Genomic DNA, 19,462 nt, shown 5'->3' with positions numbered 1-19,462 from the left:
AAGAAGCTGATTAAATAGCATAATCATTACACAGGTGCACCTTGTGCTGGGGACAATAAAAGGCCAATCTAAAATGTGCAGTTTTGTCACATAACTTGACATCTGTGGCATTATGTTTTGAGGGAGCCTGCAATTAGTATGCTGACTGCAGGAATGTCCACCAGAGCTGTTGCCAGAGAATTGAATGTTAATTTCTCTACCATAAGCCTCCTCCAACGTCGTTTTAGAGAATTTGGCAGTATGTCCAACCGGCCTCACAACCACAGACCATGTGTGACCGTGCCAGCCCAGGACCTCCACATCTGGCTTCTTAACCTGTGGGACCGTCTGAGACCAGCCACCCGGACAGCTGATGAAACTGAAGAGTATTTCTGTCTGTAATAAAGCCCTTTTGTGGGAGAAAAACACATTCTGATTGGCTGGGCCTGGCTCCCCACTGGGTGAGCCTTTAACCTCCTGGGGCCCACCCATGGCTGCGCCCCTGCCCAGTTATGTGAAATCCATAGATTAGGGCCTAATGAATTTATTTGAATTGACTGATTTCCTTTTATGAATTGTAACTCAGTAAAACCGTTGAAATTGTTGCATGTTGCGTTTATATTTTTGTTTAGTATAGATGTAAAATTGCGCGACCTAAGCTCTCCTATGCAAAAACATCAAAATTAATGACCGATGTCTTGAGTTATCTATTAATTCAGACTTTTTAGGTAGTGTATGCTGGCTATGGCATCTCAAAATTGACACTTTTTTTCTCATTTTTCAAGTGAAGGTCAAAGGTATGCGAGCACACTCTTTCACCTAGCCAAACCGAAGAATGCGGAAGCCTTTTGAGTGACAGTTTTGTACTTTGAGAAAATGATCAACATAGCCAAAGGTCTTACATTATTCCAAAGGTCTGTTAGTCTTGTCCCCTTTTAGGTATATTCTGTCTATTTCTAAGCATCAGTTCCTATTACAATGCATTGACCATCATCATATAGGCCTACCACACAATAACCAACATCCTCCGTTATTGAGGCGATCCATGAACGCATTGCATTTGCCTTCTACTCACACTCTCTCTTTAGTTCCCAGCACACACAAGAAGCTGAACTACAGGAAGTGAAGTGATGTAATAGAATGTGAAGGAAATGCGGCACGTTTTAGGCAGATGACCACAGAGGAAGGCTGTTCATTCCAGAAACACAGAACACGGAATGATTCAGGTGTTCTGGTTGAATCGCTACACCATTAGATGTGTGGGCGTGGATGTTTGTCTGTCAGTCGTTTCATGTCGGGAGGAAGAGCATCAGGGGGAAGGAAGTGTCGCACAATGACCTAGCCTTTTTTTTTGTTGTTGCCGGAATTGACATTCAAAATCCAATCTGCTTCATGCTCCTTTGTGGATGCTACAAGGCTCTATAGACACAATAGGCTACATCTGGTGTATAGTGTAGAGCAGTGGTTCCCAAATGTTTTATAGTCCCGTACCCCTTCAAACATTCAACCTCCAGCTGCGTACCCTCTCTAGCACCAGGGTCAGCGCACTCTCAAATGTTGTTTTTTTGCCATCATTGTAAGCCTGCCACACACACTAGAGGTCGACCTATTATGATTTTTCAACAGCGATAACGATTTATTGGAGGACCAAGAAAAGCCAATACCGATTAATCGGACAATTTCTTTATATATATTTTTTTTTATTTGTAATAATGACAATTACAACAATACTGAATGAACACTTATTTTAACTTAATATAATACATCAATAAAATCTATTTAGCCTCAAATAAATAATGAAACATGTTCAATTTTTGGTTTAAATAATGCAAAAACAAAGTGTTGGAGAAGAAAGTAAAAGTGCAATATGTGCCATGTAAGACAGCTAACGTTTAAGTTCCTTGCTCAGAACATGAGAACATATGAAAGCTGGTGGTTCCTTTTAACATGAGTCTTCAATATTCCCAGGCAAGAAGTTTTAGGTTGTAGTTATTATAGGACTATTTCTCTCTATACGGTTTGAATTTCATATACCTTTGACTATTGGATGTTCTTATAGGCACTTTAGTATTGCCAGTGTAACAGTATAGCTTCCGTCCCTCTCCTCGCTCCTACCTGGGCTCGAACCAGGAACACATCGACAACAGCCACCCTCAAAGCAGAGTTACCCATGCAGAAAAAGGGGAACAACTACTCCAAGTCTCAGTGCGAGTGACGTTTGAAACGCTATTAGCGCGCACCCCGCTAACTAGCTAGCCATTTCACATCGGTTACACCAGCCTAATCTCGGGAGTTGATAGGCTTGAAGTCATAAACAGCTCCTTGAAACATTGCGAAGAGCTGCTGGCAAAACGCACGAAAGTGGTGTTTGAATGAATGCTTACATGCCTGCTGCTGCCTACCACCGCTCAGTCAGACTGCTCTATCAAATCATAGACTTCGTATTTTATTTTATCTAACGGGTGGCATCCATAAGTCTAAATATTCTTGTTACATTGCACAACCTTCAATGTTATGTCATAATTACGTAACATTCTGGCAAATTAGTTCGCAACGAGCCAGGAGGCCCAAACTGTTGCATATACCCTGACTCTGCATGCAAGGAACGCAAGAGAAGTGACACAATTTTACCTGGTTAATATTGCCTGCTAACCTGGATTTCTTTTAGCTAAATATGCAGGTTAAAAATATATACTTGTGTATTGATTTTAAGAAAGGCATTGATGTTTATGATTAGGTACACGTTGGAGCAATGACAGTCCTGTTTCGCGAATGCGCACCACATTGATTATATGCAACGCAGGACACACTAGATAAACTAGTAATATCATCAACCATGCGTAGTTAACTAGTGATTTATGATTGATTGATTTTTATAAGATAAGTTTAATGCTAGCTAGCAACTTACCTTGGCTTCTTACTGCATTCGCATAACAGGCAGGCTCCTCATGAAGTGCAATGTAAAGCAGGTGGTTAGAGCGTTGGACTAGTTAACCGTAAGGTTGCAAGATTGAATCCCAGAGCTGACAAGGTAAAAATCTGTCGTTCTGCCCCTGAACAAGGCAGTTAACCAACCGTTCCTAGGCCGTCATTGAAAGTAAGAATGTGTTAACTGACTTGCCTAGTTAAATAAAGGTGTAAAAAAAAATAAAAAAAATACAGGTGTCCAAAAATACAGATTTCCGATTGTTATGAAAACTTGAAATCGGCCCTAATTAATCTGCCATTCCGATTAATCGGTCGACCTTTAACACACACATTATACGATACATTTATTAAACATAAGAATGAGTGTGAGTTTCTGTCACAACCTGGCTCGTGGGAAGTGACAAAGAGCTCTTATAGGACCAGGGCACAAATAATAATATACTCAATCATTTTTATCTTTATTTAGCCATCTTACATATAACACTTTATTTGTTAATCGAAAATGTTGAATAAATCACCACAGGTTAATGAGAAGGGTGTGCTTGAAAGGATGTACGTAACTCTGAAATGTTGGGTTGTATTGGAGAGAGTCTGTCTTAAATCATTTTCCACACAGTCTGTGCCTGTATTTAGTTTTCATGCTAGTGAGGGCCGAGAATCCACTCACATAGGTACGTGGTTGTAAAGCACATCAGTGTCTTAACAGTGCGATTTGTCAATGCAGGATACTCTGAGCGCAGCCCAATCCAGAAATCTGGCAGTGGCTTCTGATTTAAATAAAACTTTCACAGAACCGCTTGTTGCAATTTCAATGAGGCTCTCTTGTTCAGATATTGGTAAGTGGACAGGAGGCAGGGCATGAAAGGGATAATGAATTCGCTGTTTGTCATCCGTTTCGGGAAAGTACCTGCGTAATTGCGCACCAAACTCACTCAGGTGCTTCGCTATTTGACATTGTCCGTAAGCTTGAGTTCATTTGATGGAAAGACCTGTGTGTTGTCCTTGTTAATGCAGACACAGGAGAGCTCAAACTTCTTAAATCATAGCCTCAATTTTGTCCCACACATTGAATATAGTTGTGGAGAGTCCCTGTAATCCTAGATTCAGATCATTCAGGCGATTTAAAAAAACATCACCCAGATAGGCCAGTCGTGTGTGAAACTCATCATCGTGCAAGCGGTCAGACAAGTGAAAATGATGGTCAGTAAAGAGAACTTTAAGCTCATTTTTCAATTTAAAAAGTGTCAATAATTTGCCCCTTGATAACCAGTGCATTCTGTATGTTGTAAAAGCGTTACATGGTCGCTGCCCATATCATTGCATAGTGCAGAAAATACAGTGCTGTGAAAAAGTATTTGACCCCTTCCTGATTTCTTATTTTTTTGCACATTTGTCACACTTAAATGTTTCAGATCATCAAACAAATTTTAATATTACACAAAAATAACCCAAGTAAACACACAATGCAGTTTTTAAGTGATAATTGTACTTATTAAGGGAAAAAACCTATCCGAACCTTCATGGCCCTGTGTGATAAAGTAATTGCCCCTCCCTTGTTAAATCATGAATTTACTGTGGTTAATCACATTTTTTGGAAAGCTGAGTTCAATTTCACTAGCCACACCCAGGCCTGATTACTGCCAGACCTGTTGAATCAAGAAATCCCTTAAATACAACCTGTCTGACAAGGTGAAGTAGGCCAAAAGATCTCAAAAAGCAAGACATCATGCCGCGATCCAAAGAAATTCAGGAACAGATGAGAAACAAAGTAATTGTACATCTATCAGTCTGGAAAGGGTTACAAAGCCATTTCTAACGTTTTGGGACTCCAGCGAACCACGGTGAGAGCCATTATCCACAAATGGAGAAAATTTGGAACAGTGGTGAACCTTCCCAGGAGTGGCCGGCCTACCAAAATTACCCCAAGAACACAGCGACGACTCATCCAAGAGGTCACAAAAGAACACACAACAACATCTAAAGAACTGCAGGCCTCACTTGCCTCAGTTAAGGTCAGTGTCCATGACTCAACCATAAGAAAGAGACTGGGCAAAAATGCATCCATGGCAGAGTTCCAAGTCGAAAACCACTGCTGACCAAAAAGAACATAAAGGCTCGTCTCACTTTTGGCAAAAAAACATCTTGATGATCCCCAAGACTTTTGGGAAAATATTCTGTGGACTGACGAGACAAAAGTTGAACTGTTTGGAAGGTGTGCGTCCTGTTACATCTGGCGTAAAAGTAACACAGCATTTCAGAAAAAGAACATCATACCAAAAGTAATATATGGTGGTGGTAGTGTGATGGTCTGGGGCTGCTTTGCTGCTTCAGGACCTGGACGACTTGCTGTGATTGATGGAACCATGAATTCGGCTCTCTACCAAATATTCCTGAAGGAGAATGTCCGGCCATCAGCTCGTGACCTCAAGCTGAAGCGCACTTGGGTTCTGCAGCAGGACAATGATCCAAAACACACCAGCAAGTCCACCTCTGAATGGCTTAAAAAACAAAATGAAGGTTTTGGAGTGGCCTAGTCAAAGTCCGGACTTGAATCCGATTGAGATGCTGTGGCGTGACCTTAAAAAGGCGGTTCATGCTTGAAAACTCTCCAATGTGGCTGAATTAAAACAATTCTGCAAAGAAGAGTGGGCCAAAATTCCTCCACAGCGATGTGAAAGACTCATTGCCAGTTATCGCAAACGCTTGATTGCAGTTGTTGCTGCTGAGGGTGGCACAACCAGTTATTATGTTTAGGGGGCAATTACTTTGTCACATAGGGCCATGAAGGTTCAAATAGCTTTTTTCCGTTAATAAATAAAATCATCACTTAACCCAAGTAAACACAAAATGCCGTTATCTTTGTGTAATATTTAAATTTGTTTAATGATCTGAAACATTTAAGTGTGACGTGCAAAAAAAATAAGAAATCAGGAAGGGGGCAAATACTTTTTCACAGCACTGTACATGAGAGTTCAGCGGCCTTGCTTTAACAAAGTTAACCATTTTCACTGTAGTGTCCAAAACGTCTTTCAAGCTGTCAGGCATTCCCTTGGCAGCAAGAGCGCCTCTGTGGATGCTGCAGTGTACCCAAGTGGCATTGGGAGAAACTGCTTGCACGCGCGTTACCACTCCACTATGTCTCCCTGTCATGGCTTTTGCGCCATCAGTACAGATACCAACACATCTTGACCACCAAAGTTCATTTGATGTCACAAAGCTGTCCAATACTTTAAAAATATCCTCTCCTGTTGTCCTGGTTTCCACTGGTTTGCAGAAGAGGATGTCTTCCTTAATTGACCCCCCATAAACATAACGGGCATATACCAGGAGCTGTCCTAGGCCCGCCACGTCTGTTGACTCATCCAGCTGTAATGCATAGAATCCACTGGCTTGTATGCAAAGAAGTAATTGTTTCAAAACATCTCCTGCCATGTCACTGATGCGTCGTGAAACAGTGTTGTTTGATGAAGGCATTGTCTGTATATTTTTTGGGGGCCTTTTCCCTCAGCATTGTCCCAGCCATATCCGCTGCAGCAGGAAGAATTAAGAACCTCCACAATAGTATGGGGCTTGCCTGTGCTAGCCACTCGGTAGCTCACCATATAAGACGCTTCTAGCCCCTTCTTATTAATGGTATATGTTGCTTTTATACATGTCTTACTACTCGAAAGTCATCTTAATTCTCGCTCAAAAAACTCCTGTGGCTTATTTTTCAAATTGGCATGTTTTTGTTTCTAAATGTCCATGCAAGAGTGACGGTTTCATCGAGTGATGAGATAGTACTTTTGCAAATATAATGCACTGTAACTGAGGAAAGGCACTACTCCCAATCTAAGTGAACCCCAAATCAATGTAGTTCTCATCATATTTGCACCTTTTCGATGGTCCAACGTCCCTGTCTATTGTTCGGTGCTTTCCCGAGTAAGGGGGCAGCAGCTCTTTGGCTGCATCAGTTTCACAACTGTCAGTGTCCATGCTAGCTGGGCTAACAACAAGTGTAGAATTACTGATGCTAGCATTGGATGTGCTTGTGGAAGCGGAACAGCTTGTGTCGTCGACAGGTGTAGTACTGTTGGTAGTAGCAGTACTACCAGTAGAGCTGGTATATTCGTCTTTGGATGCGGGCCTTTCTTTTGTTAACCATTTATCAATTTTCGAGCAAACGGAATGAGCAGCAGCTACGTTTGGCTATAATACGGACCGTTAGTGGAATTCCCATGAGAGAGTAACGGTTAATGTGATTGGAGGTTAATTATTTTACTAGGCTACCTGTATTTGACATTGTGTTGTTGCTTAGATGGTTTAATTTTATTTTTGGCAGTGAAACGAGGCTACTCGGGCGAGAAAAAAACCTCTCCCAAATGTATAGCCCCGTTGGAAAATATGAATGTACTGTTTGAACATGTGAATAAAAATAAAACCATTTTCTTTTTGTTTTTTAAATGTGAATCACATTTATATTTGGCGTACTCCCGATAGCATTGCACGTACCCCAGTTTGGGAATACCTGGTGTAGAGGATATGTTTAGTTAATTCAATAGTAGTTTGTTCTTGGGACACATTTTAAGATCATTAAAACAACTTATTTTCAAAGATGCAAAACTGCTCCACAATCGCCCAGTGTGGCAGCCCACTGCTCCATCCTCTCCAACCTGTATATTGTATCTTTCGGAAGGGGTTGGGATAAAGCGGGTGGGATAAAGCGGAAGTAAAATTTTGGTTGGACCTAAGTGGCACTGAAATGCTCAAATCAATCTACATTGTTTTACATGTCGATGTTAGGTAACCTTGTTGAATGTGATGTTATGAAAATGCTTTGAACATAATATTAAACGTTTTCAAGAGCCTAGCACAAGCTTAGAGATGTGGCCGCAGCCATATTGAAACAACGTTATAGGAATTGATAGTTTATAAAAAAAAAAACAGAAATACCTTATTTACATAACTATTCAGACCCTTCGCCATGAGACTCGAAATTGGTGCATTCTGTTTCCATTGATCATCCTTGATGCTTTTACAGATTGATTGGAGTCCATGTGGTAAATTCAATTGATTGGACATGATTTGGAAAGGCAGACACCTGTCTATATAAGGTCCCACAGTTGACAATGCATGTAAGAGCAAAAACCAAGCCATGGGGTCGAAGAAACTGTCCGTAGAGCCCCGAGACAGGATTGTGTCGAGGCACAGATCTGGGGAATGGTAACCAAAACATTTCTGCAACATTGAAGGTCCCCAAGAACACAGTGGCCTCCATCATTCTTAAATGGAAGAAGTTTGGAACCACGAGCACTCTTTCTAGAGCTGGCCTCCCAGCCAAACTGAGCAATCAAGAGAGAAGGACCTTGGTCAGGGAGGTGACCAAGAACCTGATGGTCACTGACAGTGCTCCATAGTTCCTCTGTGGAGATGGGAGAATCTTCCAGAAGGACAACCATCTCTGCAGCACTCTACCATTCAGGCCTTTTATGGTAGAGTGGCCAGAAAGAAGACACTCCTCAGTAAAAGGCACATGACAGCCCGCTTGGATTTTGCCAAAATGCACCTAAAGGACTCAGACCATGAGAAACAAGATTCTCTGGTCTTATGAAACCAAGACTGAACTATTTTGCCTGAATGGGAAGCATCACGTCCGGAGGGAACCTGGCACCATTCCTACGGTGAAGCGTGGTGGCAGCATCATGTTGTGGGGATGTTTTTCAGCGGCAGGGATTGGGAAATAGTCTGGATCAAGACAAAGATGAATGGAGTAAAGTATAGAGATCCTTGATGAAAACCTGCTTCAGAGCACTCTGACTGGGGTGATGGTTCACCTTCCAACAGGACAATGACCCTAAGCACACAGCCAAGACAATGCAGGAGTGGCTTCGGGACAAGTCTCTGAATGTTCTTGAATGGCTCAGCCAGAGTCCGGACTTGAACACGATCTAACATATCTGGAGAGACCTGAAAATGGCTATGCAGCGACGCTACCCATCCAACCTGACAGAACTTGATAGGATCTGCAGAGAAGAATGTGAGAAACTCCCCACATACAGGTGGGGAGCTTGTAGCATCATACCCGAAAAGACTCAAGGCTGTAATCGCTGCCAAAGGAACGTCAATAAAGTACTGAGTAAAAGGTCTGAATACTCATGTAAATGTGATATATTTTTTTATATAAATTTGCAAAAATGTCTAAAAAACAGTTTTTGCTTTGTCATTATAGGGTATTGTGTGTAGATTGATCAGGTGGGGGGGAATATATTTTAATCAATTTTAGAATAAGGCTGTAACGTAACAATGTGAAAAAAGTCAAGGGCTCTGAATACTTTCCGAATGCACTGTATATAAGATTTTTTTTGAAAAATGTGACATGGCCGGAGGCCCATGGGCCTATAGTTTTTTGTTTAGATTTTTTGCTAAATGTTTCTGTTATACTACTCTATAATGAACCGTTGCCTGACTAGTGGGCAAAGGCCAGCCCCCCTACCAAGATAGACCAGCCCGGTTTTCTGATAGGCTGAGGTTACTCAACCTCACATTCATAGTCAAACGCGGCATCGGGAAAGATACCTGCTCTGACTCGTCATCAGTTAGACTGCCAAGATCATTGATCGTAAAAAATGGAAATCGTGCCTATAAACGTAGGAGCACATTCTACGTTATCACCTCACTCAAAACTTCTATTTTTGTGGCGGCTAAAACCATGATTTGGTCAAACGGTAAAGTGCATTATCCTCATGATTTCTCTGATGAAAGTGTGTGCCCTGCCGCTGTGCTTGTTTCGCTGGGGTATCCTGCTGTGATGAGCGAACCACTGTCCTCTCTGCACCATGCGCTACAGAGAGATGCATGCTGATCGTATAACATTTCAAAATGCAATTGGTGGAAAAAGTACTCAATTGTCATACTTGAGTAAAAGTAAAGATCTTAATAGAAAATTTAATCAAGTTAGTCACCCAATAAAATACTAAAGAAAGTCGAAAATAATTTGGTTTTAAATATACTTAAGTATCAAAAGTAAATGGAATTGCTAAAATGTACTTCAGTATCAAAAGTAAAAGTATAAATCATTTCAAATTCCTTATATTAAGCAAACCAGATGGCACCATTTAACTTTTTTATTTTTTTTAATTGATGGATAGCCAGGGGCACACTCCAACACTGACATAATTTACAAACAAAGCATTTGTTTGAGTCCACCAGATCAGAGGCAGTAGGGATGGCCAGGGGTGTTCTCTTAAGTGTATGAATTCGACCATTTTCCTGTCAAAATGTAAATGTAAGTAATTTTGAGTGTCAGGGAAATGTATGGAGTGAAAAAGTAAATTTATTTTCTTTTAAGTACAGATACCCCAAAAAAACTACTTAAGTATTTTTACTTAAGTACTTTACACCACTCGAAAAACTTGGATCCCACCAAATCATGCACTAGTGCCACCAACTGTAAAAGTTAGAGGCACCAGTGACACCAGGGGAAAATGTTAGGCTGGAATCCTGTAGTAATAAACACTCAGGGTAGGTGTTGATTCAGAGAACACATATGACCAGCACTAATTTGCAATATAGCCTAATGGCTTGTTTACAGTCTGTCTATTGATATGTCTGTAGACAATTGTCGTAGCGATATCATGAACGTGCTATTGTCGTCTGACATTAAACTTGTCATTATGAAAAAGTACACAAAACGGCAGCCTCTGCATGACATCAGCGGCCCGGTGCTCCAAATAGCATATGTTCTCTATTTTAACACTAATCTGTTTAAAATGAATTCAGTAAATGTCAGCCTAGCAAGCAAAGCAACTACAAGCAATTTTCTAAACAATGCTTTTTGTCCGTTGTTAGCTAGCTGGCTAGCCAGTTCAAATAATAAAATGCCAGGGCTGACTTCTTGTCCCAGTCCAAATCAGTGTTCCCTGATTTAAAGACACTGATAATCCTCATGTCTTAAATATGAATCCACCACTAGTATCACGCCCCATGAAGTGAACAATGTACTTTCAATGCTCAGTTCACTCTCCATCTGAACCATTTGACAAACCCTTGATAAAATAGTGATAAAAAGGCTGCTGCTATGTACAGAGGAGGACCAAAATCCTTTACAGCCTGTTTTCTGGCACTCATTCAAAAAGGAGCAGATTGTCCCTTTCAGCCTTGCAACCGTCCCATGCTGGACTAGGGTTGCAAAATCCAGTAATTTCCCCCCAAATTCCCAGGTTTTCTAGAAAACTTGGTTTGAGGATTCCGGGTTTTGTGCTTATTCCTGTATGATTCAAGGAAAATTTCAACCTGAATTTTTGGAAAACCAGGGAATTTGGGGAAAGTTACTGAAATTTTGATGGCATTGTATTGAATCTTTGTATTACTACAAGCTATGAGCTGTGTCAGCCAATGTCATAGGACTTTTGTTATCGCTTAGCTTCTCAGCACAATAAGGCTTACTTCCCATCGTCCACTCTTAGAGGCTGTGGATAAAGGGGTATTACTCACACAGAGATGTGGATTGGAGTCCGAGGTAACCAACATGTATCCTCAAAGTGAAAAGTAATTGTCTACCTGGTCTGAGTAGGGGATCACCTTTAGATCAAGCTTAGTATAAGGTACAATGCTCTACCCCTTGTCCAACCTCCAAAATGTGCACCGTTATGAACCTAAGACATTAAATCCATTGCCAAAATTACACAATGGAAAGCAGTAAACAAAATGAGTGGAATGAGTTCTTTCCATGTGGTTCGCTTTTTTTTTTTTTTGTATTTTCAATCATTACAAGTAAATAAGCATGGGCCCAGATTACAAAAATTACATGTAATCATTCATCATGACTCCTGTTATAACATATATACACTACTGGTCAAAGGTTTTAGAACACCTACTCCATTCAAGGATTTTCTTAATTTTTACTATTTTCTACATCGTAGAATAATAGTGAAGACATCAAAACTATGAAATAACACATATGGAATCATGTAATAACCAAAAAAGTGTTAAACAAATCAAAATATATTTTATATTTGAGATTCTTTAAATAGCCACCCTTTGCCTTAACAGCTTTGCACACTCCTGGCATTCTCTCAACCAGATTCACCTGGAATGCTTTTCCAAACCGTCTTAAAAGAATTCCCACATATGCTGAGCACTTGTTGGCTGCTTTTCCTTCTCTCTGCGATCCGACTCATCCCAAACCATCTCAATTTGGTTGAGGTTGGGGGATTGTGGAGGCCAGGTCATCTGATGCAGTACTCCATCACTCTCCTTCTTGGTAAAATAGCCCTTACACAGCCTGGAGGTGTGTTTTGGGTCATTGTCCTGTTGAAAAACAAATGATAGTCCCACTAAGCCCAAACCAGATGGGATGGCATATCGCTGCAGAATGCTGTTGTAGCCATGCTGGTTAAGTGTGCCTTGAATTCTAAATAAATCACAGACAGTGTCACCAGCAAAGCACCCCCAAACCATAACACCACCTCCTCCATGCTTTACTGTGGGAAATACATATGCAGAGATCATCCGTTCACCCACACCGTATCTCACAAAGACACGGCGGTTGGAACCAAAACTCTCAAATTTGGACTCCAGACCAAAGGACAAATTTCCATCGGTCTAATGTCCATTGACTCTGTTTCTTGGCCCAAGCAAGTCTCTTCTTATTATTGGTGTCTTTTAGTAGTGGTTTATTTGCAACAATTCGACCATGATGGCCTGATTCACACAGTCTCCTCTGAACAGTTGAATTTGAGATGTGTCTGTTACTTGAACTCTGAAGAATTTATTTGGGTTGCAATTTCTGAGGCTGGTAACTCTAATGAACTTATCCTCTGCAGCAGAGGTAACTCTGGGTCTTCCATTCCTTTGGCGGTCCTCATGAGAGCCAGTTTCATCATAGCGCTTGATAGTTTTTGCGACTGCACTTGAAGAAACGTTCAGTTCTTGAAATTGTCCGTGTTGACTGACCTTCATGTCTTAAAGTAATGGACTGTCATTTCTCTTTGCTTATTTGAGCTGTTCTTGCCATAATACGGACTTGGTCTTTTACCAAATAGGGCTATATTCTGTATACCCCCCACCTTGTCACAACACAACTGATTCGCTCAAACACGTAAAGAAGGAAAGAAATTTCACAAATTAACTTTTAACAAGGCACACCTGTTAATTGAAATGCATTCCAGGTGACTACCTCATGAAGCTGGTTGAGAGAATGCCAAGAGTGTGCAAAGCGTGGCTACTTTGAAGAATCTCAAATATAAAATATATTTTGATTTGTTGAACACTTTTTTTGGTTACTACATGATTCCATATGTGTTATTTTAATAGTTTTGATGTCTTCACTATAATTCTACAATGTAGAAAATAGTACAAATTAAGAAAAACCCTTGAATGAGTGTGATCTAAAAATGTTCTAAAACTTTTGACCGGTAGTGAATGTTATACTGCTAAGGGTTGTTATGGTTCACTCTGGCAGACACATTTATTTATAATTCGAACCTCAAATCCCTTTCATATTGTGTTGTATTTCACACACATTTTATTTCAATTCTGCACTTGTCAAGATACCAAGTTAGTAGATTGTTCTTCAAGTGGGGAAATGGTAGATGGTGTGTGATTTGGAGTCAGATTCGGTTAAGCTTTTTGGAGGGCATTTGATTGTACAGATAATGACAACAGCAACTCTGTTTGTATGAAATGTGGCTAAAATATAATCTTAACATGCAACAATTTCAAAGATTTTACTGAGTTACAGTTCATATAAGGAAATCAGTCAATTGAAATAAATTCATTAGGCGCTAATCTATGGATTTCACATGAATGGGAATACAGATATGCAACTGTTGATTACAGATACTTTTTAAAATATGGGCCTCACCATGGGCCACAGGTTCTCGTCACGGTATCTCTGTGCATTCAAATTGCTATCGATAAAATGCCATTGTGTTTGTTGTCTGTAACTTGTGCCTGCACACACCATAACCCCACCGCCACCATGGGGCACTCTGTTCACAACGTTGAAATCAGTAAACCGCTCACCCACGCAATGCCATACACCTGGTCTGTGGTTGTGAAGCTGGTTGGACATAATGCTGAATTCTCTAAAACAACGTTGGAGGCAGCTAATGGTCGAGAAATTAACATGAAATTATCTGGCAAAGCTCTGGTGGATATTCCTGCAGTCACCATGCCAATTACACGCTCCGTCAAAACTTGAGACATTTGTGGCATTGTGTTGACAAAACTGCACATTTTCAGTGGCATTTTATGGCCCCCAGCACAAGGTGCCCCTGTATAATGATCATATTGTTTCATCAACTTCTTGATATGCCACACCAGTCAGGTGGATGGATTATCTTGGAAAAGAGGAAATGCTCACTAAAAGGGATGTAAACAAAATTGTACACAACATTTGAGAGAAATATGATTTTTGTGGGTATGGAAAATGTCTGATCTTTTATTTCAGCTCATGAAACATGGGACCAACACTTTACGTGTTGTTTATATTTTTGTTCAATGTATTTACAAATTCAAGGTGTTTTTCTGCCCTCTCCTTGTGAAAAGAGAACACTGCAACACACTTGAGTTGTGACAACTAATGGTCAGGCAAACGCACAATACATATACAAAATGTACATTTCTGAATAACTACTCATTTAGCTATATTAAGATGAGCTCTTTTAAAACACCGCTGCAAACAACTCCACTCTTCCTGAAAATACATCCCATCTAAGACCATACCATGTCTCTCCTCCCAGATCTGCCGTCTGCAGCAGCACCTGTCTGCAGGGGAGCACCAGCAGGACCTCTTCCTGGGTCAGCCTGCAATGTTTGTCTCCCGGAACACCCAGCCCCCCACCCACAGCCTGGTGGAGCTCATCCAGCTGTGTGGGGGCACAGTCTGCAAAACGGTCCGGCAGACAGGCCTCTGCATAGGGGAGTACAACGGCAAGAGACCAGAAGGGAGCAGGATTCTCTCCGAGCAGTGGGTGCTGGGTAAGATGTCAGCCCAGTGTTAATTCATGTGTAGCCCTTTTACTCTCCATCCCATATACAGGTTGAAAAATGTAGATTACGTCACTGATAAGCACTTAAATTGGAACACAGTGGCTGTCAGGCTCTGGGTCACCGCTTTACTGCGATGTATGGGAGTTCAAGTTCTAGGCCGGAGCATCACCCGCAACAAGATGCCCCCATCCTTCCCGCAAATTGGGTTACATTTGCACATTGTAGTGTTGTCTCAGTAAGGGGAGTGCTGTAAATCAAGAGCACTCGATGTGTTCAGAAAGATGAGAAGTCGAAAATTATAAATATGTCTTTGTCACACAAGCAAACCACACACCCATGAGTCCAAATGTGCACTTCACATTTCCAACTCATGTCATTTACAGCATCGAAATGTATGATCGTAATGATGCTTTACAGAATGACATTGCGTCATACCCCAGGTTATTCTGAACAAAATGGGCCTATGTTCTCTGTGTTGTGAAGAAAATGGCCATGGAAGACTCACCTGAATGCACTCATGACATTCCATATGCACCAAAATTGTATTGTTCTCTGAAGTACCTTGGGAAGCCTAACACTGCAAGGTCGTATTTTATAACTTCACTAGTCATGTTGGCAATAGAATACGCTTTCAAATGATGCCCATCTGACGCAGATTGTGATTTGTGATGGGCTGGTTTTGAATTGCGTAACAACAGTAATTGCGTGAAGGTGGGGTGCATGGCTGCATTCCAAACAAAAAACTGTGCTCATTAAGTTCCTCAATGGAACAGCTAGGAGAGCTCCAGAAAGCATCTAATAATAGTTGAAGGCTCTTTCCTTGAGTTATAAAAGTGCATTGAAATTACTTAGGAACTGTGTACACTTTGAATAGCTGTATAGCCACTTGGAGACAACTCTCACTCAAACCCTTGACATTTTCAGTTTCTCATGTTGCACCTACCCCAAATGTTCATGAATATTTGTATTATGTTACTAAATGTTGTGATTTGTTTTTGGATTGTGTGGTGTTACATTTGGCTTTAGCTTAGAATATTTATGTAAATTGAAGTTTTTACCCTCTGTCTCATTATGTTTCTTTAACAATGGCATTCATTGACTTCCTTTTTCTTCTAGATTGTATCACACATCTCAAGCAACTTCCATATGAGAAGTATGACTTGGAATGGAAGTCCGGGTAATATGAAGTTGGACTCAAACATGGAGAGAACACACATGGAAATCGTTTTGGCTTTTTTCCCCCTTGAATGTGAATTGACTTTCTACTGTTATTGCATTCTATTTAATAAAACGTTTACCTTGTCAGAATGTTCATCGCAGCATAACTTTGCAGGTTTTTGTTTGATATAGACTGAAGTATAAGGACATCTCTATTTGTGATTATTTGTCACAAAACTAGTCATGTCAGTCCATCCACTCATCACAGTTCCAATTCAAAGATGAGTCTATTGTCAAAGCAGTGCTTTAATGTCATAGGAGTTTACTATGCATCAAAGATAGCTGGTTATACGACAAACTGATCTGGGACTAGGCTAGTGCTTATACAGTGTCTATTTAACAATTCACTCAGTAATTTACTGTTAAGTTATACTGGATAGCACAGGTCACACACTTGTCAGGTTTCATCAGACACACACTACTATCTAAATAACTTTAAAACTCAGCCTTAGTTTTCGGCAGATCTTGCTTTACTGCTGCTGGCATCTGGCACTGACACCAGGGTTAGTTCAATGCTGGGTCCTTGGGACATCCTTACCCTAACCTTAAAGGCCCAGTGCAGCCAAAAAATGTGATTTCCCTTTTCTTTTCTTTTTCACAGTGAGGTTAGAATAATATTGTGAAAATTATAATGCCCTTTTCATGTAAGAGTTGTTTGAAAAGACAGCCTGAAATGTCAGCCTGTTTTGGTGGGTAGAGTTTTTGCCTGCCTGGGGAATTAGTTACAAATAGCAGTTCCAAACCTCTCGGCCAATAACATAATTTTCCATTTTCTCCTCCCCACTCAGACCCCTCCCAGACATCTTGCAAAATTATTGCTAAGAAGCTATTTTATTTACCATTTTTAATTGAAAACAATCATAGTAAGGTACTTAATTGTTACCCAGAAATTATTTGAAATTGAGATTTAAAAAAATGATTGCATTGGAACCTTTATAACGTTTTAAATGTCAACTTAAATGGGGGTGATGTCAGAGATGGGATGTCCCAAGTATCCCGTTTAGACTTGTCCCTGACACCAGCACATTAGCAACTGTCATCCACCCTTAGCAACCCCCCAGTCTCAGAACTCTTCTTTAAACCAATCAGCTTGCACAATGTTGGCCAATGGCTTACGCCTCCAGCCTCCATCACACCAACAGTGTCATTGCATTCTGGTACACCAGAAGTACATTCATTTCCAATGGAATGCTCCGTTCCGTTTACCTTGCAGCATTGCATTGCAGAGGCAGCTGCAGTGCGTTCTGTGTGGTGCATATGTTGGATTTTATCGAAGTATGCATCAAATTGTATAAATCGGCAGTTTGACAGAAATGGTAGCAGAAGGTGAATGTTGGACTTTTGTTGCACACATATCCAGATGATGCTGCGTACCATTTTGCGCAAACACTGTAGGTGTGATCGAGGCGTAAGGGTAGGGTTTAGGGTCATTGTCTTCAGTCAGATAGCGTGACCGCAGTCTACACTGATTCCGCATTTATGTGGTAGTTGGAACTAGGAAACTGACATTTCCGACTTGCCAAATGATTGTAGTTATACAGGTGCCACTGCCACTTTCAACCAGTTAGCAAGTCGGACATTTTCTGAGAGTCCTAGTTTCGAGTAGTGCATGATGATGAGGGACGAGCGTAGCATAGGAGTGACGCCATCTGACATGACACTAGAGGTGCGTTCAGTTTGCTACTTTGCGGAACGGGTTTGGACTGTATGACAAGTTTCCCCAAAACGTTCTTGTACTTTCTTGAACAGACTTTCGCCTTGATCACACCTACAGCATCATTGCGCAAATTGGTACGCAACAGCAAGCTGTCTACAGCATACATTTATATATATATATGTTTGATAAATACAAGGTAAGTGCCACAAAGAATGCACTGCACCTGCCTCTGCAACTCAATGCTGGAAGGCAAACACCTTGATCACACCTACAGTGTCATTGTGCAAAATAGTATGCAGCATCATCTGGATATACCTGCAACAGAAGTTCAACATTCACGTTCTGCTACCATTTCTATGCATAGTTTGATGAAAGAAAAAAGACAAATCCAACATATGCACCACAGAACATACTGCAACTGCATCTGCAACACAATGCTGCAAGGCAAACTCAGCATTCCATTGGAATTGAATGTACTAGTGTACCAAAATGCAATGATGCTGTCGGTGTGATCATGTGTAATGTACTTCTGGTGTCCCAAAACCCTGTCAGTGTGAACAAGTTGTTTGAGGTACGTTTGCTCCCGTTTGGTGGGTGTGGCTTTAAGCAATGAATTACGTATTTAAAGGGAAGTAGCGATGCTGACAGCGTCCCACAACCCTTCCGGTGTTTCAACTGGTCGTTCTATACTGCAGCGTAGTACGGGTTACCCAGGTACGGGTTAAGTTTAGGGTACAGAAGCCCCAATGACCCCAGATAGCATGAATCATTATTAAACATGGATAGAATTTCAATAGCCAGTGCTATGCGGGATCATTGGGATGTCCCTACCTTAACCCCTACCATATTAATTTAAAATGTAATTTAAAATGTTAACTTCAGTGGGGTAGAGGGGTCCCAATGATCCCGGATAGCACGGACCAATCGCAATTGCTTCCTCGCTCCTCAAACCCCATTGGATGAGAAAGCCAGAAGTCCCGCCCCTCTGGCCTACTCCTCCAATGGGTTTTGAGGAGGCGAGGAGAACGCGATTCCCCCATTGAGTCCATGAGGCGTGTGTGTGACTTTGGTAGAGGTAGTTTTTGAACTAAAACTTCACTGTTGACTGAGGAGAATTTATATGCAAAGCATATAGTAATGATTTACCACTGCTGTTTTAACCGTGGTTTTGTACGAAACCATTCGTTTGGGTCATGTGCCGGTTGAGCAGTGTTTAGCCGCAAAGTAAGTTAGCTTAGCTAGGTAAAGTTAGCTAGCTATCGGAGATTCGAGGTCGTTTGCGATATGCATAACGTTGACATGTGGTGTTACTATGTGGCCGTTGTATAAGCTATATTTGCAACTTCTCATCCTAGCTTACTTTCAATAGGAAACAGTCAACCGAGAAGTGAACGTGCAGATATCTTATAGTTATAGCTAGTTGAACTAGCTATAAGTGTGCAGTAATACAGAATGCTGCTCTCCCTGGTTGTGCACACATACTCGTTGCGGTACTGGTTTCCTGCAGTGGTAATGCTAGGCACAGCTCCGGCTTATGTGCTGTCATGGGGTGCATGTCGTGTGCTTACCGCTGTCTTACCATCAAGACTATATCGCAGGATGGACGACCACCTCTATAACATCTACCAGAGCCTCGTCCTATTTTTCTTCGAAAACTATACCGGGGTGGAGGTGAGTAGGCCTGCATTTCATTTTAAGGATTCACAT

At 41.1% G+C, this 19,462-nt stretch overlaps 2 protein-coding genes across 5 annotated transcripts in view; both read left to right on the top strand.

Annotated features, from left to right (window-relative positions):
• LOC139571132 (microcephalin-like) overlaps window positions 1–16,192 on the top strand; it is a 49,334-nt gene extending 33,142 nt beyond the window's left edge. For both annotated transcript variants that reach the window (XM_071393724.1, XM_071393723.1), the window contains exons 14-15: window positions 14,631–14,868; window positions 15,997–16,192. In XM_071393724.1, the coding sequence (XP_071249825.1) occupies window positions 14,631–14,868; window positions 15,997–16,061 (303 nt within the window). In that variant the 3' untranslated portion in view covers window positions 16,062–16,192. The remainder of the gene's footprint in view (window positions 1–14,630; window positions 14,869–15,996) is intronic.
• Window positions 16,193–18,778: 2,586 nt separating this feature from the next.
• The window catches only part of LOC139571176 (1-acyl-sn-glycerol-3-phosphate acyltransferase epsilon-like), a 50,968-nt gene continuing 50,284 nt past the window's right edge, over window positions 18,779–19,462 (top strand). The window contains exons 1-2 of one of the 3 annotated variants that reach the window (XM_071393792.1): window positions 18,779–18,979; window positions 19,125–19,426. In XM_071393792.1, the coding sequence (XP_071249893.1) occupies window positions 19,208–19,426 (219 nt within the window). In that variant the 5' untranslated portion in view covers window positions 18,779–18,979; window positions 19,125–19,207. Of the gene's footprint in view, window positions 19,427–19,462 lie in introns of all 3 variants that reach the window. The other 2 variants (XM_071393793.1, XM_071393794.1) reach the window with 2 other exon arrangements.

This window comes from Salvelinus alpinus, chromosome 3, assembly GCF_045679555.1.
Source record: "Salvelinus alpinus chromosome 3, SLU_Salpinus.1, whole genome shotgun sequence".
Taxonomy (NCBI): domain Eukaryota; kingdom Metazoa; phylum Chordata; class Actinopteri; order Salmoniformes; family Salmonidae; genus Salvelinus; species Salvelinus alpinus.
The sequence above is the reverse complement of the archived record's forward strand: the minus strand, read 5'-3'. Positions and strand labels throughout refer to the sequence as shown.